General features: G+C 39.3%; 3 protein-coding genes across 12 annotated transcripts; 2 read left to right on the top strand and 1 right to left on the bottom strand.

Moving 5' to 3' along the window:
* Nucleotides 1-71: 71 nt before the first annotated feature.
* Nucleotides 72-22,189, bottom strand: LOC114879703 (glutamine-dependent NAD(+) synthetase). Of its 10 annotated transcripts, none has more exons than XM_046289395.1 (13): nt 22,167-22,189; nt 3,541-3,746; nt 3,174-3,429; nt 2,894-3,086; nt 2,526-2,766; nt 2,218-2,457; nt 2,027-2,142; nt 1,660-1,964; nt 1,371-1,579; nt 1,068-1,293; nt 825-1,001; nt 662-764; nt 72-396 (listed from the first exon to the last, which is right to left on the bottom strand). In XM_046289395.1, exons 2-13 carry the CDS (start codon nt 3,684-3,686, stop codon nt 368-370), a joined length of 2,241 nt encoding a protein of 746 aa, XP_046145351.1. In that variant the 5' UTR covers nt 3,687-3,746; nt 22,167-22,189; the 3' UTR covers nt 72-367. The 10 variants fall into 10 exon arrangements, with proteins under 10 accessions (XP_046145351.1, XP_046145349.1, XP_046145337.1 ...); XM_046289393.1 differs by lacking the exon at nt 22,167-22,189 and adding an exon at nt 9,485-9,551; XM_046289381.1 differs by lacking the exon at nt 22,167-22,189 and adding an exon at nt 9,480-9,551.
* On the top strand, nt 4,031-9,189 carry LOC114879711 (cytosolic carboxypeptidase 2-like). Its single transcript, XM_046289440.1, has 14 exons — nt 4,031-5,024; nt 5,091-5,243; nt 5,313-5,620; nt 5,685-5,831; nt 5,889-6,000; nt 6,070-6,315; nt 6,442-6,774; nt 6,858-7,085; nt 7,168-7,259; nt 7,325-7,511; nt 7,582-7,678; nt 7,743-7,932; nt 8,003-8,218; nt 8,302-9,189. Exons 1-14 carry the CDS (start codon nt 4,659-4,661, stop codon nt 8,864-8,866), a joined length of 3,240 nt encoding a protein of 1,079 aa, XP_046145396.1. The 5' UTR covers nt 4,031-4,658; the 3' UTR covers nt 8,867-9,189.
* Nucleotides 22,190-23,238: 1,049 nt separating the features above from the next.
* On the top strand, nt 23,239-24,105 carry LOC123988616. The gene has a single exon (XM_046289308.1). It carries the CDS (start codon nt 23,239-23,241, stop codon nt 24,103-24,105), a length of 867 nt encoding a protein of 288 aa, XP_046145264.1.
* Nucleotides 24,106-25,360: the final 1,255 nt, after the last annotated feature.

The raw sequence follows: 25,360 nt of genomic DNA on the forward strand, positions 1-25,360 counted from the left end.
GATGGAGTGCCCTACCCTCGTCTTTTACTCTTGATTTGGACAAAGGTATGAATAATCAATATCACAAGAAGCTCTGTATAAATATATATATATATACGTTTATCTTTGATACTTTTACAACCGCTCATTAATTGCATTAATATAATACAATCTATGAGTCATGCGATTCTTCCAGCGACAAGTTTCTTCATCGCCCAATGCAATCCGAGCTTCATTGGGACGAGAGTTTTGACAGAAGAAACAGTGCCAATGGAACGATGGATCCGTCGTACGATCGAACGTTCTACTAGAAATCTTGTATAATTCTGGCGTGCTCGCTGGGCTGCAATGTCAAAATGATAAGAGACAGAGAGTGCTACTGCTACGGTTAAACTACTACGCCAGGATGTGTTTTATCTGCAACAGAGAATGATGCCGGTGTGATGATTCCTCGGCAAACACGCGACGAACGGATATATACGGTGGGTCAAAATTGTAGATGGTCGGGTGTCGGCGGCCTGCTCGACACCGACTCGTCGTTTTCATCAGTAAACGCTGTTTAACTCGGTATACACGCAGGGGAATCGTTCTCTTACAGACGATTTTGTAACGCTTTCGTCTGGCCCACGAATCGAGGCTTCACCAGCGATTCTTTTTTCTTTTTTTTTTTTAATTTACTCACTACTGATTACGAAGCTGGACGGAATGTTTCTGAACTTAGCAGGTACCTTGGGCGCATCCTTTCGACCTCCCGGTGACTTCTCCTCGTTGAGAAGACGTTTCATCTGTGATCAATTATCTGTTTAATCAATCTTTCAATTGAAATACGAAAAGTAATAACTAACCTGTTCGTCGATCGCATTAAATTGCCACTTCCATGTGTGATTATATAAGAAAGGTCTATGATCGAATCTATTATCGTCGGGACTGTAAGTCTCCGCGTGACAGGATGGTGTAAGGATCGTCATCTTATGTCGATTTATTGCATAGCATCTATAAAAATGCTTCACTTTATCAGCCACCTGCAAAGAATCCTAGTTTAAGAATGCTTACAATTTCTGGATCGAGATAAGTAAAAGCATATCTACCTCTTTTGGAGTACATTTGTCCCACATATGTACAAGCTTACAAAACATGGAGAAAGGACCAGCGCAATGTTGTTTTCTTAAGCGTCCAAAAGTACCGAGTTCCTTGTACGTCATACCCATGTCCACTTCATCCAACTGTGAAAGTTGCCCTCCTTGTAAAGGCTCCAATTCTGCAGTTGGAGGAGCGTCTAAAATCTTGTCTAAAGCAGTGATTCCATGCTTCTTCCTGAAGCAGGTTCAATAATTATTTATACTTCTATTGAAAATGAAGAAATTCAAAAGAAAATTAGACTAGATGTCAACCTGAAGTAAACAAGGAACGACTTTAAATCATTCTTTGCAATTCCACCTATGGGGTTGATGTCGGCACTGCTACAATCGTATTTAGTGAAATATCCTCGAAGTGCTTCATCAACATTACTACTTCCCAACACGAGAAGACCACCTGGTCGTCCTCTGACCAATAACATTAACTGGGCGAATAAATAAGCTATCACCATTCTCAAACGTGCCTTGAAAACAGAATCACGTTCGCTTAAATCCTGTTTATTGAATAAAAGAACAGTAGTGATTTATTAAAATAGATACTCACCTGTATATTCTGAAGAGCTAAATTCTCCCTGGGAGAACCTCCTTGTACTTTAAATCTTGGTGTTAGTTTGGTGACTTGTTGAAAAATGTTCAGAATAGCAGAGACTGCAAGATCGATCAGTATACTATGATGATAAGATCCAATTTGATTAGCAAGCTCGGCAGCTCGTGCTTTCGTCGCAGCAGACGAATTTTCGGTACCCATGTAACAAGTGACTAAAATGGTATTGCATAATTGTTTTGGATCGGTGGGTACGTATTCGCAGTCACCGACTATTCTCCTGATATCTGACAGCACCTGAACATCTGATGGAATACGTTATTAGATGAATGCCTATCCCATATGAATTTGAAGCAACAGCACGTACCTCCTTCGTTAACCGAGTCCACGATCATGTTGCACATGGAATAAACCATGCATGCAGATGAAGCAGAATCAACCCCGCCACTTAAGGGTAAGAAAAATCCTCCCTGACAAGAGCGCCTTATATAAAAGAAGACAACAAATAAATACCAAAGTCAATTAAAAAACCGATAGCCTAAAATACAAGCAACGAACCTGAGGTAGTCCCATAGCCAGCAAGCAGGCGCCATCGAGATCTCTTCTTCAGGAGTATGATAAACAAGCTTCCCAGCTGGATTGTCATTTTCATAAGGTCCAAGATCAACGCCGAGTGGCCGATCAGGAGGAGTCGATATCAAGTCCTCAGAAGTAAGAGCAAAGTCAACTTTGACACGTGGATAGCTTGGCGATCTTGCAGCCGTGTGAGAACGCGATCTGATCTGATTCCTATAGCTCCTGATCGAAACGATCGTACATATTAACTATAACGCTTCCTGATTCACTGATTATTATTATTATCAAACCTTATATCCTCTAAATCGAATGTCGCTACGATTACTTCTACATCGTCGAGGGCAAACTCTTTGCCACGGTTCAATATCTGACCGTTCAGGCTGATGGAGGATCCACCGTTAAAGTAGACTCTGGAACCATCGCAACCACGTAAGTTGCTGAACAAGTAACAACCACCAGACTTGAACGTGGCTGACTTAACGAGGTCGACGGTGACGTATCCTTTTCGAAGCTCGAAATAGGAGCCGCTACCTTTGAATTATGAACCATCACGTGAGATTAAGTTATTCAAAAGATTCAGGTACTGGTAGAGAGATGACAGCGATGACAAATCAGACTCAAATTATCATCTCTGCAAATAGTTTTCTTCTCTGTTTACCATTCACAATAATCTCAACGCCGTCCAGGCACGCTGGAATGTGATTGCTCATAGGGTTCCACAGTTCCTCGCAAATTTCGAAGCCCACACACGTGTCTCTGGTGGAAATAACAGCGTCGCCGAATGGTACCACCGTTTGGCCAGTGATCTGTGAGATCATCCTTGGCAAAAAATAATCCTCCACGGTACGTTCCTGTAATAAAAACCAGGGAATGCTTAACTATTCGGAAGGTCGAAATCTACTGATATACTATGCATCAGGCGTTCAATCTAAGAGAACCTTGGTCCACGGCGAGAACCATCTGGATTCTCTGTAATTCCCGTTCTCGCACATCTGCATCTTGGGTCTGATCAGCAGAATACGACGGTTCAGGAAGGACACCCGACAGTTGTACGTCACATTCTTGTGCATGACCGGCATACCAACGTCGATTAGCATATCTTTAACGACCGGTGATTTGATGATCATTGCCAGCACTTCCCAGCTGTGGAGCAAGGTGTCCGACTCGTAGAAATGGTCCTCGCAGCCATAACCGCTGTTGGCATTAATTAACAATCTATTAACTATTGGAGTTCGTATACTCTGGACGTTCTTCGCTTCTTCTTCCGTTCTCTTAGAAGAAATCGAGAAGAAACACAGATCTTACCTAATTTCCAATTCTGGTCCACTTCTATATGTAGCGCCAGCATCCTTAGCTTCCTGAATACTTTGCAAAATCCTTCTGGAATTCCCATCGAAATCCATCGCCCACTGGTTCAATGTGCAAACAGCCACAGTCACCGTACGACCCATCGTTAAAATCTTCTTTAATTAATTAATCCAAATAGAAAAATCCACCTAAAATCTATCTACCTGAAACAGAAAGAAAATAATTGTAATGTAAAACCATGTTAAAAAGAGGTATCGGTACGATATTGACCTATCAGATTTCATTGATCGACAAGAAGAAATAACAGTACATCAGTTCTCGAGACCGACGAACGTTGATTGATCAATAATTTTCAGCGGCAGAGAAAGGGATGGAAAATTGGCTCGACTGATTCGTGCGGCTACGCGAAGGAATGTCTATGAATGCTTGCAAGGAAATTGCCGACGAGTTTCTTGATTAATCGAAGACCTTCGTGACGAATCATTCTATTATCCTCGAGATCGATATGTCTTTTAAACCGTACACATCAACAAGAAACAACATTTAGGTTCTTGTGACAATTTCATTACCAATTGATGTAATCAGAAATAAGTCATCTTGTATTGATAATGCTAATGAAACGATGTTAGAATTGTTATTATAAAAGAGGAGGCCAAAAAGTAGTTTATTCGGCACCTTGAAGAAAATACAAAAGATCGATAAAGGAAGTTCAAGTTAGATCGAGATAGAACGACGAACCCCGAAGAATCGAGGGTGCTTCGAACGATCATGAAGTAACTGACTCCGCCCCTGTTTCACCGTTGTCAGGACGATCGACGGGGTAGCTTCCCCGGAATTTCTCTTCGTCGAGGGCAAAGTTCCTGGTCACAGTTCGCGCGTTACATTCGGCCAAATGGCTACAACTGAAGATCTCCGAGCGAAGATCGAATAATAAAGACTTAAAAATAATGAATCACACCAGTTCGGGGTACACGCTCGATAAGAGAATCTTATGGATCACAAGTTCGAGACGAGAGAAAGTTGAAAAACATCTTGAGAAAGAAACTGTGAAATTCGATAATCATGAGATCGACAACGAAGAGGATGAGGGTGAAACGGAAGGGAGATAACGAAAAATGGCTGATCTTTTAACTGGTAGCAGGGTCAAAGAACTACAAGCCATGCTATTTCCGGTGCAACCAATTTCTGGTAAGTATATCTTTTCTATTAAAGATTTTTATGCAAGATTAAGTTATCAGAAAATTTCTTATTTTTATTTACGAGGGGGTGCGCTAGCAAATTTTAGCAAACTTCAGGAAGTGCAATTACTACAATTAGGACGTTACGATGTACCCCGAAGAGAAACAGAACTATCATTGTTCTCGGTACCATTCGGTACTAGAGAAGATCAATCAAAAGAGACGCTTCGAAACGTGTTGGATTCGCGTTGCATGATAGATGGAATTACTCAGGAAGCTGCGAGGTGGCCGACGGAATGCCAAGTGAATAAACAATTATTTATTAATTACGATTGAAACACGAGGTGTAATTATTTTTTAAATATCCAGGTACTTCCAGAAAGGGTGAGACACATAGAATACACTCGAAACATTCCAGAGCCGTTTTACACGGCAACTGGCAAGGAACCACGACCAAAACCATTAGGGGACGAATTTGGAACCGTAGTATTTCGTTATCACCCCACAAGCATCACCAACTACGTTGGTTACAATTCATTTTTTATTTCATATTTCTCGTATATTATAATTGATACATTTAACAATCTTTAGTTCAGCAGATCATGCGTAGGAGGAAGCACAGTTTTACCATTTCCATCAGAATTTTCCACAGACTCCAGTGGATACGAATCAAAGGAAACTGACAATAATAACTTGTTCTTCGTAGCCAGATCTGATACAACAGACAGCAGCAGTGACCTGCATTTTGAATCACGTTTCGAATCTGGAAACCTCTGTAAAGTAGTCAAAATCACTGATACGTATTATCAGCTGTATCTGAGGAAGGATCTTTATACTCAGAGGCATACACAGTGGTATTACTTTAGAATATCTAATACAAGGAGTAGAACCACTTACAGGTGCATATACATCTTCCTTGGTCATTTATTAATAGAGGTCCTGATGGAAAAATAATAATTACAGATTATCTATTGTGAATCTTTGTAAAGAAGAAAGTTTATACAACGAAGGTCTGCGACCATTATTGTACTCGACAGAAGATGCCAAGCAACGTGCCGTTGGGTGGAGAAGATGCGGTGACAATATTGCCTACTACAGAAACGATTCATCGTACGTTGATGTCCTCTCACAAGTTTCTTGTATTCTTATATATATATTTTCTTTCAGAAGCGACGAAGAGAAAGAAAAACATACGTTGACATTCAATGTTTCTTTCCCTCATGATAGAGACACAGTCTACTTGGCACATTGTTATCCTTACACCTATACTGATTTACAGGTGAAATTTATAATCTTGGTACAGCATATATAAATATGATTTTAGTAATAATTGAGACAAACTTGTCAGGAGTACCTCGCCAAACTTGTCGCTGATCCAGTGAAAACAAGATTCACAAAACTGCGATTGTTATGTCGGACGATAGCTGGAAACGGAGTCTACTATTTAACAATCACTGCCCCTACTTACGACGAAGAGATGCGAAGGAAAAGAGGTATTGTGATCACCGCAAGAGTTCACCCCGGTGAAACACCGTCCAGTTGGACGATGAAAGGAATCATTGACTTCTTAACTGGGGAATCGGATCAAGCAAAAGTAAATGGAACTTTGTAGGACAGAGTAGAACTCTTCTCCTTCTCTACTAAACGCCTACAACTCCTTATTCTAAACGTGGGCAAGTTGCGTTTCTATCATTTATAAGAATATTTCTCGATCGTGTAGGTGCTCCGAGAGAAATTCGTGTTCAAGCTGGTGCCAATGTTGAACCCAGACGGCGTAATCGTAGGCAACAATCGGTGCTCGTTATCAGGAAAGGACCTTAACAGACAATACAGAACAGTGATGAGGGAGAGCTATCCTTCGGTCTGGCATACGAAATTAATGATTCGAAGACTACTCGAGGAATGTGGGGTAGCCATATACTGCGATTTACACGCTCACTCGAGAAAGCATAATATATTCGTTTATGGTTGCCAGAGCAAAAGGACCAATTCGCAAACGAGGCTCTCCGAGCAGGTTTTCCCTCTGATGCTTCATAAGAACGCTGCCGACAAGGTGGACGCAAGTTGAATGATATCTCTTCTCACAGGCATTAATGTAATTGCATTAATGTAATACAATTAAGAATTCGTTTGCAGTTCTCTTTTGAAAATTGTAAGTTTCATATGGAAAAGGGGAAAGAAGGTACAGGAAGGATGGTCATGTGGTCCATGGGAGTTCAGTACAGTTATACTATGGAGGCCTCTATGGGGGGATCACAGATTGGATCGAGATCTGGTACTCATTTTTGTACCCAAGATTACGAACAAATTGGTAGAGTTTTCTGTGAAACACTGCTGGATTTCTTTGACCCAGATCCTGTTAAGGTAATCGACAAAACTTTTTCTTAATATCATCAAGTTTTCTTATATGTATATATGATTCTAATATCTGATTCTTCTGAAAAAGGAGAAACTTCGAAGCAAAATAATTGTTAGGTTGATGAAGGAGGGATCTAGCGCCGAGGAACCAACGAACATCGACTTAACCGATTACTCTAGGTACACTAGTAGTCTCTCAAACTGTTGCGATAAAGTTCTCGCTTATAATTGTTCACGATCCATAGCGATGAAGGAGACACATCGGACAGTTCGGTCTCAGAAAAAGAGGAAACCTTCATTGAAGGATCCTGGAGCTGCAACACGCCACCGCCGACTCCCACATTCTTGCCACTACGAACCTTCGAGATGGCGAAAAGAAGGAATAAAAAAGGAATCAATACTAAAAGTTATCTTCGACGCAAAAGGATGCTGGTAAAAACCTTGGTCCCAATGCTATGAATATTATAATCTGAAGTCCTAACGACACTGAATTGATGCTTAGGCCGGAAGAGCAGTCATGGATCTACCTACCACGGATCCAGGTAGTGATTTGTGTGACTTAACGGACTCAGCGGATGAAGGTGTAACGAGAACAGAAGGTAACATTCTATAAATGTCCTGAAGATCAGTTAAGTCAATACATTTATGCTGCTCGTTGTTTAGATTCTTCAGCAAGAACTCGTGAAGATTACAAAAACAGAGAATCAGAAAGCAACGAGAAGGATAGGGTTACCGATAGTTTGAGCCTACCGGAAATAGTAAGACCCAGAAGTGTTTCGTTGGACGAGAATTTATATGTGAACAAGAAAGAATCAAAAACCAATAAACGGTCGCATTGTCTTCACTTAATCAGGTACATTTTAGTTAAACATTCAATTCCTATTTTAAATGTTTCTGTAAACGTTTTTGATTCATTGGTACAGAGCGTTTAGACATCAGACGCCTGTGCAATTTAACAATCAAGACATACAAATTAAGCTCAGCTCGCTACGACAACAAATATGGATGGGAGTTCCATTGAACGTCGCAGAAAATATTGAAAAAAGGATCGATCATTCATTTGCAAAGGCACCATTGAGTTGGGGAGTTTCCAATATGGCGTCGACACGAGATAAAATCAACAACGACGTGTTACTTAAGTCTGCAAATTATAGTTATAATTTTTTATAATATAAATTATAATTATAATTTCTCTATTAATTTATTACATTTTTTATTTCAGATCTTGCAGGAAAAAATTGCAGTCCCTAGAATACATTACTATAGACGACGATACTAAAAACGCAGAGGGTAAATGTAAAAAGGAAGAGATAGCATTGAGCGACGCTAGTCCAGAAGATGAGCATCAACGTCCTACTAGTGACCGGAAATCAAGAAAGAAAAAATCTCGTCAAAAATGGCAGAAGATAGTGAATTTGAATTCTAAAGTTGAAGAAACCAATCGTAGAAAAACGTCTTTTTTAACAATTAAAACTGATTCCTTGAAATTAGTCACCCTGGAAATCCCATCTAAAACGCAAACACGACAGCACAAGATCGATACGAGGAGAAAGCATCGAAAAAATCCTGCTCCCTGTTCAATTTCGAACGGTGGAAAAACTTCGAATGTTACCAAGTCTCAGATAAAGTCACATACTCGAGGTCAAGTACAATTGCAACCATTAATCGTTCCTTTATGTGACAGTTCTTCTGACGACTCCATTGACTCTCGTAGGCAAAGAATCTCGAAAAAAAAGCAAAAGAAAAAGAAACAAGTGAAGAAAATTAAAAAAAATGTGTCCATATAAAGCCCAATCGGCAATTTGTATAATATTTGTATTCAAAATATGTTCATTAGAGATAGTGTTTTTAAACGCGACTGTACTATATCTCGTTGAATTAAGGACTGCAATTTTGTTACATAATAAAGATATAACGGGGCGCGTACTAATCAACTAAGAAATAATTTACCAACGTAATTACAATTTTTCCTTAATACAAATAAAAGAAAGAGGAAAATTTATATTTTTTGTGTTTAGGTAAATCAACCGTGCTTTGAGTGACATGCGCGACAGCTATAGCGTTTCCTCCACGTGCTTTTCACCAAATATTGACATAAATAATAATAAATTCAATCAAAACATAACCTCGCAAATTATTTCTCAACACTTTTAATGTTTGATAGCATAACTCGTCACTTTCACTTCGTATCAATTACCAAAGATACATACTGATAGCATACTTTTTAGAACAATATGTTTCTTAAATACTTAATTTGGTGGAACATACTCTGATACATTATGACATGAATGGTAATTCGTTTTTAAAGGTGATTTCTATGAATGATGATAAAGCCCTTTTCACGAATCACTGTTCACGATATTTTCACGAATTTTGAATAATATAATCTTAAAATATAACTCAGCCTTCCAGACTTTATCCAGTGACTACAGATTACAGATCCAACATCCAACATTAGACGTGCCAGTGACTACAGATGTAAAAGACTGGACATGCCTTTGTTTTCGAGGGGTTATGATTTCGGGGGTTCCAGACACCCCTAGAATGCAGAGAGCACAGCCAGTATGATAATCGTGCCTGTTTTACCAGTCACTCTTTTACCGCACCTCAAACTGGCATCTGAAAAGAACCAATTTTCACTCCCTTTGATTCTATTTTTTTTTTTCAAAGTCCATCATTAATATTAAAGAATACAAAATAGCACCGTAGCTTTCTTCTAGTATAGGTTTTATCTGCCCCCTGAAAGAAATTAATTAATTATTAGCAATTTTTAGAGTGATCATTCTTGTAAGTTCGAACCGTCGCCCCTATAAGGGTTCATAATTAATTAACTAGTGACTGGATTCTTACAAAACCTATATTAGAAAGTCGCAACAAGTATGTAAATTAAGAATCAATCATAAAAGTTCATAAATTATTCGTAGATAGGCCCATTTCTGCCGGTAATGTCACCACAAGAGCTAAAAATCATTAAAATAATTGTTTAACAAATTTAACTTCAATTACTTTGGAAAGTAAATCATTTTAGAAAAGCAATAAATTAGTTAAAGAATCGAAGAGTATTCGTAAATGTTATTATTGTATAACGTTCAATAACTATTTGATAAAAATCAAATTTATATTAAAACACAATAATCACTTCTTAATATTTTATAAAAATTAAATAATTCAAACAAATTTACTGGATATCCGTGTATAAAAGTTATAAAAATAATAAATTTCAATAGATATAACAATCATTTGATTAATAAACAATTGTAAAATTAAAAATAATAAATAAATAATTTTTAATAGAATAATTAAACAAAATTTTGCAATATACCCACGCGGAAATGTAAAGAAATAAACAATTTAAACAGATTTAACAATAATTTGATTAATAAACAATTGTAAAATATAAAATAATAATTAAATAATTTTTAATAGAATAATTAAACAAAATTTTACAATACACCCACGCGGAAATGTAAAGAAATAAACAATTTAAACAGATTTAACAATAATTTGATTAATAAACAATTGTAAAATATAAAATAATAATTAAACAAATATTAACAAATATCAGATATAAATAATTAAATCTGCGGAACCAGTGAAGCGGAACGCCATGTTTGATTGCGCGCGCAGCGCCGGTACAAGCGCGACCTAGAAGGAGGTCAAATCTAATCAGTCTTATCGCGACCGCCGAAGGATACGGATCGAGCTGTCAAACATATACCGGTACGGGTTGACACCACGGATATTTGTGCATGGATTTATCAGTGTGTTACCACAAGTGTTATTGCGTGTGCCTATGGTGTTTCCTATAGTGTTTCCCATGTATTTTGGAATATTTATACGGATATATTAGTGCGTTTTATGGTGTGGTCACCCATGTGTTTTGACATTTTTATACAAGTGCATTAGTGTGCTGTGTGGTGTGGTACCCCATGTACCTGCATGTGCTTTATTGTGTTTTATGGTGTGGTTTCCTATGTGCTTTGGCATATATTTACGGATTTATTAGTGGGTTTTATGGAGTGGTACCCTATGTGTTTTGGCATATTTATACGGATTTATTAGTGGGTTTTATGGATTAGTACCCTATGTGTTTTGGCATATTTATACGGATTTATTAGTAGGTTTTATGGAGTGGTACCCTATCTGTTTTACTATAATTTTGCAACTATTTTATGGTGTTCTATGGTTTTGATCTTCATGTGTTTTGGGATGTATTTGCATGTGTTTTACCATGTTTTATGGTGTAGTTATTCCCATATAGTTTTGCATGCATATTTTTGAATTATCCTATGTATTAGCATATTAACTACAACAAATTGAGAGAAAACATATATCGTTCAAGAATCGTGATTTTTATGCTTTCAGATGAGTGCTTTGCCAGTGGGGGTACCGTTTCTTTGACGAGCCAACAGACGAGCTATGTATCAATCTAATTGTAAGATGCGTGGCGAGTGCAGTGGTGCAAGTCAACGATCGGTGAGTCGCATGCTTTAAAGTTCCTCCGGTTCCCATCATGTCGTAGGACGAATGGTCCGTAGCGACACGGGAATTGGTTGTAATTTTTATTTTTTGAGCGAGCATAGTGACCCACGAATATCACTGTATCATTTTATACAATGATAATCGTGCAAATTGTTTTTTTGTGTATTTCATGCCTTAGCTCAGGATAGGGTTTTCTTGTACATATTTACATATACATATAGATTTCGAGTTTAAAAATGTAGAGAAGTCGGATGACCCTCCGATTTCACAATACACTTTCTTTTTTATATGTACAAGAATTTATTTCGCGATGAGCAGATTTCAATATCAAAGTAATAAGCATGAATAGTTTTAATTACTCCAACTACTTACTTTGATAAGGAAATCGCTCTTGAAATTGAAACGTTTTTCCGATTTTATTCGTGAAATTGGCATCAGGATAGTATATGGGCTGGCCCCCACAGGGGGGTGGAATTTTCAGATTTATTAGTGTTGCGAAAAATTTACAACGCGAGGGTAACTATGACAATGCACTGACTAGTATTCGGTGGGAATCCTTTTGGTTTTTAAATTCAATCCAATGTATTATTTATTTAATAAAATTAGTTACAAGGATTCCGCGGCATAAGACCGTGAAACACCATCTCATGGGAGACAAACCCATGCATTACTAGGCCTTTGTAGGCGCAGCTTTAGAATACGGAACATATGAAAATATGTTACCATATTCTAAACTGTAGTCCTTTTGTCTATACTATGGGCGTCCGTCAATCTGACACCGTTGGATGCAACGTGTTGGACGGGCGGGTAGCGCTCTTAGCGAAGGGGTGCATCCTGTCCTGGCGTTACGACGTCCAGGCGGGGTGGGTGGTATGTAGCGTCGAACGCAAGTTCAGGGGGCCTAAGAACCTCCGTTGCCAGCTGAGATTAGCAGTGCACCATGTTTTACGTCATAGTTGCCCAATTTTGCTTTTTAGTATTTGCTCTTCAAGCATTGTATAAAGTTCCCCTTTCGAACTTAAAATTTATTCTGTCACATTCACGGTTCTCGACCCTAACCACTCATCATTCGCACTTCAGCATCACGAACTCTATCACATAATCATTTATCCACCTGCATACCTTTGTGTAGTGAAATATTACCCCGTTAGATATTAATCTACCAGACATGTTTCTAGATCAGGATTTTGTATTTTAATTAGTGTTGCGAAAAATTTCCAACGCGAGAGCAAATATGACTATACACTGACTAGTATTCGGTGGGAATCCTTTTGGTTTTTATTTGATAAAGTTAGTTACAAGGATTCCGCGGCATAAGACCGTGAAACACCATCTCATGGGAGATAAACCCATGCATTACTAGGCCTTTGCAGGCGCAGCTTTAGAATACGGAACATATGAAAATATGTTACCATATTCTAAACTGTAGTCCTTTTGTCTATACTATGGGCGTCCGTCAATCTGACACCGTTGGATGCAACGTGTTGGACGGGCGGGTAGCGCTCTTAGCGAAGGGGTGCATTCTGTCCTGGCGTTACGACGTCCAGGCGGGGTGGGTGGTATGTAGCGTCGAGCGCAAGTTCAGGGGGCCTAAGAACCTCCGTTGCCAGCTGATATTAGCAGTGAACGCATGTTTGGGTCATATTTGCTCAATTTTGCTTTTCAATATTTGCTCTTCAAGCATAATTTAAAGCTCCCCTTTAGTCATGTTGCTAGATCAGGATTTTCTATTTTAATTAGTGTTGCGAAAAATAACGCGAGAGTAACAATGACGATGCACTTACTAGTATTCGGTGGGAATCCTTTTTGTTTTTAAACTCAATGTTTTATTTAATTAATCAAATTAGTTACAAGGATTCCGCGGCATAAGACCGTGAACACCATCTCATGGGAGATAAAACCATGCATTACTAGGCCTTTCAAGGCGCAGATTTAGAATGTGGCGGAGTACCAAATCTTCCATTTGATAAACTGCAGCCTTTTGTCTATACTATGGGCGTCCGTCAATCTGACACCGTTGGATGCAACGTGTTGGACGGGCGGGTAGCGCTCTTAGCGAAGGGGTGCACCCTGTTCTAGGCGGGGTGGGTGGTATGTAGCGTCGAGCGCAAGTTCAGGGGGCCTAAGAACCTCCGTTGCCAGCTGATATTAGAAGTGCACCGTTTTTGCGTCATAGTTGCTCTATTTTGCTTTTCAGTATTAGCTCTTCTTTCGTACTTGAAATTCATTCTGTCACGTTCATGGTTCTCGACCCTAAACATTCATCATTCACACTTCAGCCTCACGAACTCTATCACATAATCATTTATTCACCCGCATACCACAGTATAGTGAAATATTAGCCCGTTAGATTTTCTATTTTAATTAGTGTTGCGAAAAATTTCAAACGCGAGAGTAAATATGACAATGCACTGACTAGTATTCGGTGGGAATCCTTTTGGTTTTTAAACTCAATCCAATATTTTATTTATTTAATCAAATTAGTTACAAGGATTCCGCGGCATAAGACCGTGAAACACCATCTCATGGGAGACAAACCCATGCATTACTAGGCCTTTGCAGGCGCAGCTTTAGAATACGGAACATATGAAAATATGTTACCATATTCTAAACTGTAGTCCTTTTGTCTATACTATGGGTGTCCGTCAATCTGACACCGTTGGATGCAACGTGTTGGACGGGCGGGTAGCGCTCTTAGCGAAGGGGTGCATCCTGTCCTGGCGTTACGACGTCCAGGCGGGGTGGGTGGTATGTAGCGTCGAGCGCAAGTTCAGGGGGCCTAAGAACCTCCGTTGCCAGCTGATATTAGCAGTGCACCATGTTAGTGTCATAGTTGCTCAATTTTGCTTTTCAGTATTTGCTCTTCAAGCATTGTATAAAGTTCCCTTTTCGAACTTGAAATTCATTCTGTCACGTTCACGGTTCTCGACCTCACGAACTCTGTCTCATAACCATTTATCCACCTCATACCTTTGTGTAGTGAAATATTACCCCGTTAGATATTAATGTACCAGACATGTTTCTAGATTAGGATTTTCTATTTTAATTAGTGTTGCGAAAAATTTCCAACGCGAAAGTAAATATGACTATACACTGACTAGTATTCGGTGGGAATCCTTTTGGTTGTTATGTAATAAAATTAGTTACAAGGATTCCGCGGCATAAGACCGTGAACACCACCTCATGGGAGATAAAACCATGCATTACTAGGCCTTTGCAGGCACAGCCATAGAGTACGGGACATTTAAGTATGTCGCACTCCATACGCTAAGCTGTCTTAAAGTCCTTTTGCCTATACTATTAGCGTCCACCACTCGGACACGTTGGATGCAACGTGTTCGATGGGTGGGTAGCGCTATTAGCGAAGGGGTGCATCCTGCCTTAATGGCCAAGTGCCATTGCGGCCAGGTGCCTTAAACAGGCGGGATGGGTGGTATGTAGCGTCTGGCGTATGAACTAGGGGGCCTAAGAACCTTCGTTGCCAGCTGATATTAGCAGTGGACGCATGTGGAGTCATATTTGCTTAATTTTGCTTTTTAATATTTGCTCTTCAAGCATAATTTAAAGCTCCCCTTTAGTCATGTTGCTAGATCAGTATTTTCTATTTTAATTAGTGTTGCGAAAAATAACGCGAGAGTAAATATGGCGATGCACTTACGAGTATAGGGTGGGAATCCTTTTGGTTTTGAAAGTCAATGTTTTAGTTAATCAAATTAGTTACAAGGATTCCGCGGCATAAGACCGTGAAACCATCTCATGGGAGATAAAACCATGCATTACTAGGCCTTTTCAGGCGCAGCTTTAGAATGTGGCGCACGACCATATGTTACATATTGTAAACTGCAGCCTTTTGTCTATACTATGGGCGTCCGTCAATCTGACACGTTGGATGCAACGTGTTGGACGGGCGGGTAGCGCTCTTAGCGAAGGGGTGCATCCTATCCTAGGCGGGGTGGGTGGTGGTAGCGTCGAACGCAAGTTCAGGGGGCCTAAGAACCTCCCTTGCCAGCTCTATATTAGAAGTGCACCATGTTAGCGTCATACTTGCTCTATTTTGCTATTCAGTATTTGCTCTTCAAGCATTGTAGAAAGCTCTTCGTTCATACTTCAACTTCATTCTGTCACGTTCACGATTCTCGACTCTAAACATTCATCATTCACACTTCAGCCTCACGAACTCTATCACATAATCATTTATCCACCCGCATACCCCAGTATATTGAAATATTAGCCCGTTCGATGTTTATGTACTAGTCATGTTTTTAGATCAGGATTTTATATTTTAATTAGTGTTGCGAAAAATTTCCAACGCGTGAGTAAATATGACAATGCACTGACTAGTATTCGGTGGGAATCCTTTTGGTTTTTAAACTCAATCCAATATTTTATTTATTTAATCAAAGTAGTTACAAGGATTCCGCGGCATAAGACCGTGAAACACCATCTCATGGGAGACAAACCCATGCATTACTAGGCCTTTGTAGGCGCAGCTTTAGAATACGGAACATATGAAAATATGTTACCATATTCTAAACTGCAGTCCTTTTGTCTATACTATGGGCGTCCGTCAATCTGACACCGTTGGATGCAACGTGTTGGACGGGCGGGTAGCGCTCTTAGCGAAGGGGTGCATTCTGTCCTGGCGTTACGACGTCCAGGCGGGGTGGGTGGTATGTAGCGTCGAACGCAAGTTCAGGGGGCCTAAGAACCTCCGTTGCCAGCTGATATTAGCAGTGCACCATGTTTGTGTCATAGTTGCTCAATTATGCTTTTTAGTATTTGCTCTTCAAGCTTTATATTTGCAAAGTCGAGTCACTTTTATTAAAATAGTCTAGTTTATTTCCTCGCTATCTTCTTCATTCGCTCTCGTCTTCGACTGACCTCACACCGCGTTACACATTTCCTTTTACCCCCAACCACTCTGTCTTTTTTTCGCGGTCATCTTCTAAACTATCCGATTACATACTCCACCCCCTGGGGGTGCCAGCCCATATACTAAATCGAAGCCGTGAAATTTTGCCGATATTCTTACTTTCATTAAAGTGAGAATATCATCTTTAGTTTTTGCTAATTATACGTTTTAGCTTAGGCATTTCAGCACACATGAAGAAAACTGGTAGGTGAAAATACCTTTGGCCTTGTTCATTTTTATGCCCAAAGCTCATTCGGGTACTTAGATGTACTCGCGTGGGTGGAGGGCGGTGGACAAGGTTTAGTTTTAAGTGTAATACATTTTGGCGACTGACAAAAGTAGTGAACGAATAGTGAACCACGATATAAGTTCCACATGTGTGTGTGTGGTTAGGATGTGGGATTTGTATCGTTTATTAACAATCTTAACTTACTATGACATTACAAAATACTTATCAAGAATAAATTGAAAAACTTTTATATTAGATAATTCAATAGAATACGAAAATGCAATGTATTACTTTAGCATAATGTTCACTATTATTTGTCAGTCGATTTCAGCAAAAAGGTATGATTTTATTAGAGTGTGAAAGTTGAATTGAACTCGGGTGTCGGAGGCGTCCCGGGACGTTCTCCCTAGGAGTAGGCTTTTTTGCACCCGGGTGGTAGAATGAGAACCGTGGAGTGAATTTTTGTGAGAATGATTTTTGCCCTTTTTTAAATATAGCGATAGGCAGGCAGGTAGTTTACTTCTGGTGTGATTGAGTTTAGTTTATAAGTAGGCAGGGCCAGAGCAAGCTTTCATGTTTCTCTTCGTATTCTCCTCTAATACGTGAGAAGCTTGTATCTGGGGTTGGGAAACCAAAAATCAAGAGAAAAGATGAAAATGCAATTTAATTAATTTATCAATTAATTAATTTAGCATTCTCTCTTGATTTTTTCAAGGCCAAGCCTTATTAGTTTGTAAGTCGTAGTCGTGGTACTAGACCCGATTACAAAAATGAAGTATTAAAGTGAAAGTGCAGTGAAGTGAAGTGAAATTAAAAAGTGTTTTGTGCTTGGACATTTGCAAAAATTGTGCAGGTATGCGAGTAGCGATTCAAGGGATCGTTGCTCGTTTACGTGTTACGTTTTTACAAATGTCTGAGCAAACGTAAAATTTTCGCGAGTGATTTTTGTGAGGCTATTGCCGAAGAAAGAAGAGGCTATACGCTGAAGAGCCCCGGCAAAATTTGCCCAGAAGAGGGGAACTACTAATGGCTCTCCATCTTCGGATGGACAGTCATTCTGTCACTATGCTCGCTAATTTGTTTTTTCATTTTTTAGTTTTTTTTGTATGATCCTTTTGCACATATCGTCGAGAACATATTAAATTCGAAATTTTACGAGTTCAACAGCCAGCTCGTTGAATGGTCAACTCGCGTTTTTATTTCCCCTATTTCCTTTTTCTTTATTACTTTATTGAAATAAATTATTCTTTTCTTATTGATTTGCCCATCTATTATATTTCATGTTCTCATTTTAAATAGGTTCAATTTATTTAAAACATAGCCTGGGTGAGTTCTCATTTTATTAAATATCTCTGAGATTGTAATGGTAATTATATTTTCTGTTCTCTGCATTTTTCATTTCAATTGTAATCGAAATTATGATGTTAATTATATTTTCTATTTCAGCATTTTATTATTGAATTGTTATTTTGTTAATTGTTACTGAAATTATAATGTTAATTATATTTTCTATTTCAGCATTTTATTGTTGAATTGTTATTTTGTTTGTTTTGGGGGGTTTTGTGGTTTTAGGGAGGTCACTATTTTATTTCAGGAAATTATTCTCCTCGTGTATATAATAATCATCTTTTCTATTGCAGCATTTTGTTGTTCAATTGTTATTTTGTTAATTGTTACTGAAATTATGATGTTAATTATATTTTCTATTTCAGCATTTTATTGTTGAAAGTTTTATGTTGTTCGTTTTTAGGGGTTTTGTGATTTTAGGGAGGTCACTATTTTATTTCAGGAAATTATTCTCCTCGTGTATTTAATAATCATCTTTTCTATTGCAGCATTTTGTTGTTCAACTGTTATTTTGTTAATTGTTACTGAAATTATGATGTTAATTATATTTTCTATTTCAGCATTTTATTGTTGAAAGTTTTATGTTGTTCGTTTTTAGGGGTTTTGTGATTTTAGGGAGGTCACTATTTTATTTCAGGAAATTATTCTCCTCATGTATATAATAATCATCTTTTCTATTACAGCATTTTGTTGTTCAATTGTTATTTTGTTAATTGTTACTGAAATTATGATGTTAATTATATTTTCTATTTCAGCATTTTATTGTTGAAAGTTTTATGTTGTTCGTTTTTAGGGGTTTTGTGATTTTAGGGAGGTCACTATTTTATTTCAGGAAATTATTCTCCTCATGTATATAATAATCATCTTTTCTATTACAGCATTTTGTTGTTCAATTGTTATTTTGTTAATTGTTACTGAAATTATGATATTAATTATATTTTCTATTTCAGCTTTTTATTGTTAAATTATTATTATTTTCTCAATTGTTTTTCATATTAGGATGTTAATTTTATTTTATATTTCAAGATTGTATTGTTTAAATTTTTATTTTATGTTGTATATTTTGAATGGTTTCACGTTCTTATGATTTTAGGGTGGGTCACTAACGTAGCCACCTCCATGTGGTGTGACCTGGTAATTGATATCGTTTTCTAAAAATAACTTTTAGAAAACGATATCAAGCTAAGAGCTACGATAAAAAGATTTATATATTTTTTAATTGGAAAACAATAGTTTAAATTCAGAAAAGTATTTTCGGGATTGCAATATTACCATATAGAACGTTTAACTATAGTAATTTTATAGTTCCTGAAAAAGAAACTTGTATGATTTTTGACTAATTACAAATAACTAATTACCTCCTTCTTTTCGAAGTCGGTTAAAAATAAAATAAAAAGAAAATCATAAAATATGGAATTTAGAAAGAACAAAGTTGTTTGATACGCAATGGTAGAAAGAAATCAACTCTGGCGAAAATATTTCATGCAGAGACGTTGTACATTGGAAAGGTCCTTTCTTTATCGATGACTCTGGTCAGGCGCCAGATCTTGCCCTTGTCCACAGAACACATAATTTCTGCTTCAGTTCATTTGATAAAAATTCGCTACGTTGACTAACAATTATTTTTCTTCTAACAATTTTCGAGAGGAATTCATTATTGAATGAAAGTAAAAATTTGCATAAATGGAGGGTGGATGGGATGAGGTAGGACGGGTCTCCAAACCGCAGCAACCTCCTCGTGGTGAGACCTGGGCAATCGTTATTATTTCATGAATAATTAATATCTGTATCATTATTTCTATGGTACATTTATTAATTATGCAGCAAATAATACGAGCGAATTGGCTGCGAGATTTATAGTACCACAATATCGATAGAACACCAAATTTTTGTTACAAATTCAAAGTAAAGATTATTTGCGTTAACTTTAACACGTTCGCTGAATATGACCACTTGATTAGCGTCAGTGTCGGTCGCCGTGGGGTTATAGTCAATAGGAATCTGACACTCCCCCGCCGCCCTCCTCAGGGGAACTTACATTCCAGCAACCCTTACATCTCAGTATTCCTAACATCTCCGCATTCTTTTCATTCCTACATTCCTTACATCGCTTCGTCCCTTATATCCCTGCATTCTTTTCATCCCAACATTCTTTTCATCCCTACATTCTTTTTATGCCTTCATTCTTTTTATCCCTACATGCTCTTCAGCCATACGTTCTTTTCATCCCTACATTCTTTTCATCTCTACATTCTTTTTATCCCTACATTCTCTTCAGCCCTACATTTATTTCATCCCTACAATCTCTTCAGCCCTACGTTCTTTTCATCCCTACATTCTCTTCATCCCTATATTCTCTTCAGCCCTACATTCTTTTTATTCCTACATTCCCTTCATCCCTACATTCCATACATCTCTTTATCCCTTACATCCCGACATTCCTTACATCTCTTCATCCCTTACATCTCTGCATCGCTTACATCTCTACATCCCTTACATCTCTGCATCCCTTACATCTCTGCTTCCCTTACATCCCAGTATTCGTCACATCTCTACATCCCTTACATCTCTGCATTCCTCACATTCCTGCCTTCTTTATATCCCAATATCCCTTACATCTCTGCATTCCTCACATTCCTGCCTTCTTTATATCCCAACATCCCTTACATGCCTGTATCCTTTACATCCTTGTATCACTTATATTCTTGTATTCCATACATCGCAGTACCTCCATGAAATTAAGTTGAAATTTTTGCGGCAATAAGCCCTGTGATTTTATACAAATTTAGTTCCTTTTTTCGCCACCAGAGGGCGCTGATTCGACTTCGAAATTTTAGTTCGCTTTTTTGCCGCCAGAGGGCCAGAAACGGACCCAGATTTAGTTCCTTTTTTCAAAACCAGAGGGCGCTGATTCGACATCGAAATTTTAGTTCACATTTTTGCCGCCAGAGGGCCAGAATTCGAGCAAGATTTAGTTACTTTTTTCAAAACCAGAGGGCGCTGATTCGACATCGAAATTTTAGTTCGCATTTTTGTCGCCAGAGGGCCAGAATTCGAGCAAGATTTAGTTCCTTTTTTCAAAACCAGAGGGCGCTGATTCGACATCGAAATTTTAGTTCGCATTTTTGCCGCCAGAGGGCCAGAATTCGAGCAAGATTTAGTTCCTTTTTTCAAAACCAGATGGCGCTGATTCGACATCGACACTTTAGTTCGCATTTTTGTCGCTAGGGGGCGCTGTTTTTCGAAATTTTCGCAAAATTCTAACTTACCTTCACTCGAAGCAGTCCTTATAATATATTTATTATAAGGAATGTAGGAATAAAAAGAATGAAGGGATGGAAAGAATGTAGGGATTTAGGGGATGAAGATGTAAGGAATATAGGGATGTAAGGGACGAAGAGATGTAAGGAATGTAGGGATGAAAAGAAAGTAGCGATGTAAGGGATGAAGCGATGTAAGAAATGTAGGGATGAAAACAATGTAGGGATGAAAAGAATGTAGGGATGGAAAGAATATAGGGATGTAAGGGATACTGAGATGGCCTTGGCCTATAATAAGGGATAAAATTCTATAAATAACTGGAGAATGTAAAATAAATGGGGTCCTCGGTTGACACCCAGAAGCTGGATTTAATCATAAATTTTATTGCCCTTCGATGATCTTATTTAATAAGCAAAAAAAAATAAATAAAGTAAATTAAATAAACTCTGGAAAAAATTATACTACTGCGCCCTCTTCATACGGACCTGATCTTATCCAGGGGTGTTAGGGACCCCGCTGCGCTAATGACGCCCTCTGCGTACCGACCTGATATAATATTGGGGTATTAAGGATCCCAAACGCCGGCGACTGTCTGCATACCATAAATATAGCATCTGGGGTGCCAGGGACCCCAATGCACCAATAACTATCTCTGCACACCGACATGATATCATCTTGGGGTGTCAGGAACCCCAAAGCACCAATGACACTGCTTACCGACACTACGGTATTCGGGGTATCTGAGACCCCGAGGTACCGCGACGCTACATACCGATATTATGCCAACGGGGTGTCAGAGACCCCGAAGCAAATAGCGAAATATAAGATCTAAAAACGAACATACCGTGAAACTCACTTGTTCGAGGTAGTGATGGGTATGACCGGATCTGTAGCGCGTGCGCACTACAATTATTTATTATAAAACAAACTTGTAAATAATTTAGAAATTATTCATTCACAAACAATGAAAATGATATATTTGTAAATCACAAACGATTTCCAATCAATTAGAGTCATCAGTTATCACGGAATCTGTTTATTATAATAAATTACTAAAAAGTTTCGACTCACTACATGACTGAAATAAAATTGCTAATTACAAAAGAAGGAATTTATCACAAACGTTAAAAATAGACTCACAATCAATAAATAAAAGGATAAAATAATAGGCGAGGCACACAGATGTAATAGAATGAACACATTTATGCTTCTAATGAGTTTATTCAATAAGCTAAGAAGATAAATACAGCAAATATACATAAAGCGTAACGTACTACGGGGTCCCTGACGCCCCACGATGATATCAAGTTGGTGTGTAGAGAGCGCCATCTATATATCGGGGTCCTCGATACCCCTGGTGCCATAACGTTGATATGCAGAGCATCACCCGTGCTTCGGGGTCCCTAACACCCCCAGCTGTGGCGACCTCTGCTGATGGTCGACCGTCTCGCCGAAGCGTACACTTCCAATAAATATACCGCGACATCTACTTCCGGGAAAAGCGTCGTTTTCCCGTTCCGGATGGAAGTTTTTCATTCTCGTGGGGACGTTTGAAGCGGTAGCTTTGTGTTTTGAGAAACTTTGTATTCTGTTCGTGGGTGTTCGCATCAAAGAATTTATAGGCGTTGTTGAGCGTTCTAAGCTGTGTTAAGTGCATTAGGACCAGTTAAATGTACAGCGTAGTTACAAATTTATAATAATTAACAATTAATAAAACTCTATATGAAAAGCGGTAGTGAGCTTGTTTTCCATCAATTGATAAAGTAGGAATCCTAACTTCTAAGGAATCACTTATTCCTACAATTGGTGACCCCGACGTGATCGTCGTAGTGCAACCGTTATTAAGCGCGCGAAATCAAAGCAAAAAAAAAAAACAGTAAATGCCGCTGGAACATTCACCCACGCGAGAGGACGGACAACAAGACAAGATGGCGGACCGAAAGGAAACGGTAAATGAGCCCGCTCCTGAGGCATCCATCAATTCAGCTACCTTACGACGGCTACCGCCGTTTTGGAAGGAGAATCCGGCTGCATGGTTCATCACAGTGGAGATGACCTTTGATCTGGCGCGAATAACCAGCGACGATACGAAGTACCGTTACGTGGTGACGAATTTGGACCACACCGTACTGCCCTTCGTCATGGACGTATTGGCCTCTCCACCGGCGCGTGGTAAATACGAGGAGATAAAGAAACGGATCATCGAAACATTTGATGAGTCCCACGAAACCAAGTTGAGGAAGCTGCTGCGAGGAAGTGAAGTGGTGGACGAGAAACCCTCGCATTGTTTGCAGAGACTTAGAAATCTGGCTGGTGGGCAAGTCGGAGAAAACGTTCTGCGTACGCTCTTTTTGGAGCAATTACCGGAGAGCATGAGAACTGTTCTCGCTATTAGCGATACGGCGGATCTGCAACGGCTAGCGCTCCTAGCTGATAAGATTGCAGAGATGTCTGTGCCGAGGGTGGCGGCCATTGAAGCATCAACCCCTGTAATTCCACCACCGTCCACCAGGATAGAGGCGCTGGAGGCTAAGGTGGAGAAGCTAGTCTCGATGGTGGAGACGCTCACTACCCGACAGTCCCGCCAACCCTACAGGTCCCAGCCAAGATGGCGGCCACGCGGTAGCCCTGGAAGGGGGCGATCTGGAAGTCGGTCAACTTCACGCGAAGGGAACAACTACTGTTTCTACCACCGGAGGTTCGCTGAGAGGGCCCATCGATGCGTCATTCCTTGTGGATGGCCAGGTCCACCACCTACTGGAGCTTCGGCTAACCCTGCCACGCAGGGAAACTGATTGCGCAACCCCGGATCGAGATGGCGTCGGATGGTCGCGACGAGAACTGCCGTCTCACTATTAAGGATAGAAATAGTAATTTATATTTTTTAATTGATACAGGGGCGGATATCTCCGTATTGCCGCACAGATCGGTAAGAGGAGAACCCGCCATTACTGACTCTAAGATTTATGCGGCGAATGGCACTCCGATAAGTACATTCGGATCGCGGAGGTTGACTCTGAACCTCGGATTGCGTCGTCCGTACACGTGGGAGTTCATTGTCGCGAAGGTTCAACAGCCTATTATCGGTGCTGATTTTCTCAAGCGTTTCGGTCTTCTGGTTGATTTACGAAATAAGAGACTGATCGACGAATTAACTAAAATACAAACTACTGGTTTTTTACAGACGGCGACTCAAACTTCACTGACGACTGTTGACATAAACAACCCGTACAGACGACTGTTACAGGAATTTATTGCTATTACTCGGACAGTACAAAAACAGGAAGTTCCCGCCCATCAGGTACGTCACCACATAGTAACCAGGGGCTCACCGGTCGCGGAAAGGGCGCGAAGGTTGCCCCCGGAAAAATTAAAGGCAGCAAAAGCCGAAGTTGACCACCTTATTGCAGCAGGGATTTGCCAGCCTTCTAGTAGTCAGTGGGCAAGTCCATTACATATGGTCCAAAAAAAGAATGGTGGCTGGAGACTATGTGGTGACTACCGGCGTCTAAACAGCATTACAGTCCCTGACAAATATCCAATTCCTCACGTGCAGGATTTCGCACATAGACTTGACGGAACGACAGTTTTTACTACTTTAGATTTAACGTGGGCTTATCACCAGATACCAATCAATCCAGAGGATCGAGCGAAAACCGCCATCATCACGCCATTCGGGCTATACGAGTTTAATGTGATGACGTTTGGGTTAAAGAATGCAGCACAGAGTTTTCAAAGATTCATGGACGATGTACTCAGAGGTTTGAACTTCGTTTTCTGTTTTGTGGACGATATTTTGATCGCCTCTGCCAATGAGCTTGAACACGAGGAGCATCTGAGGTGTGTTTTTGAAAGGCTAAAGGCTTACGGGTTATCGATTAATTTGTCGAAGTGCGTTTTTGGGGCACATTCTGTACAGTACCTGGGGTACCTGATAGACTCCATGGGAGCCAGGCCTGTACCGGAAAAAGTTGAAGCCATTAAAAATTATAATAAGCCAAAGACAATAGCCGATTTGCGCAGATTTTTGGGTATTCTAAATTTTTATCG

Source organism: Osmia bicornis, chromosome 2 (genome assembly GCF_907164935.1).
Source record: "Osmia bicornis bicornis chromosome 2, iOsmBic2.1, whole genome shotgun sequence".
NCBI lineage: Eukaryota > Metazoa > Arthropoda > Insecta > Hymenoptera > Megachilidae > Osmia > Osmia bicornis.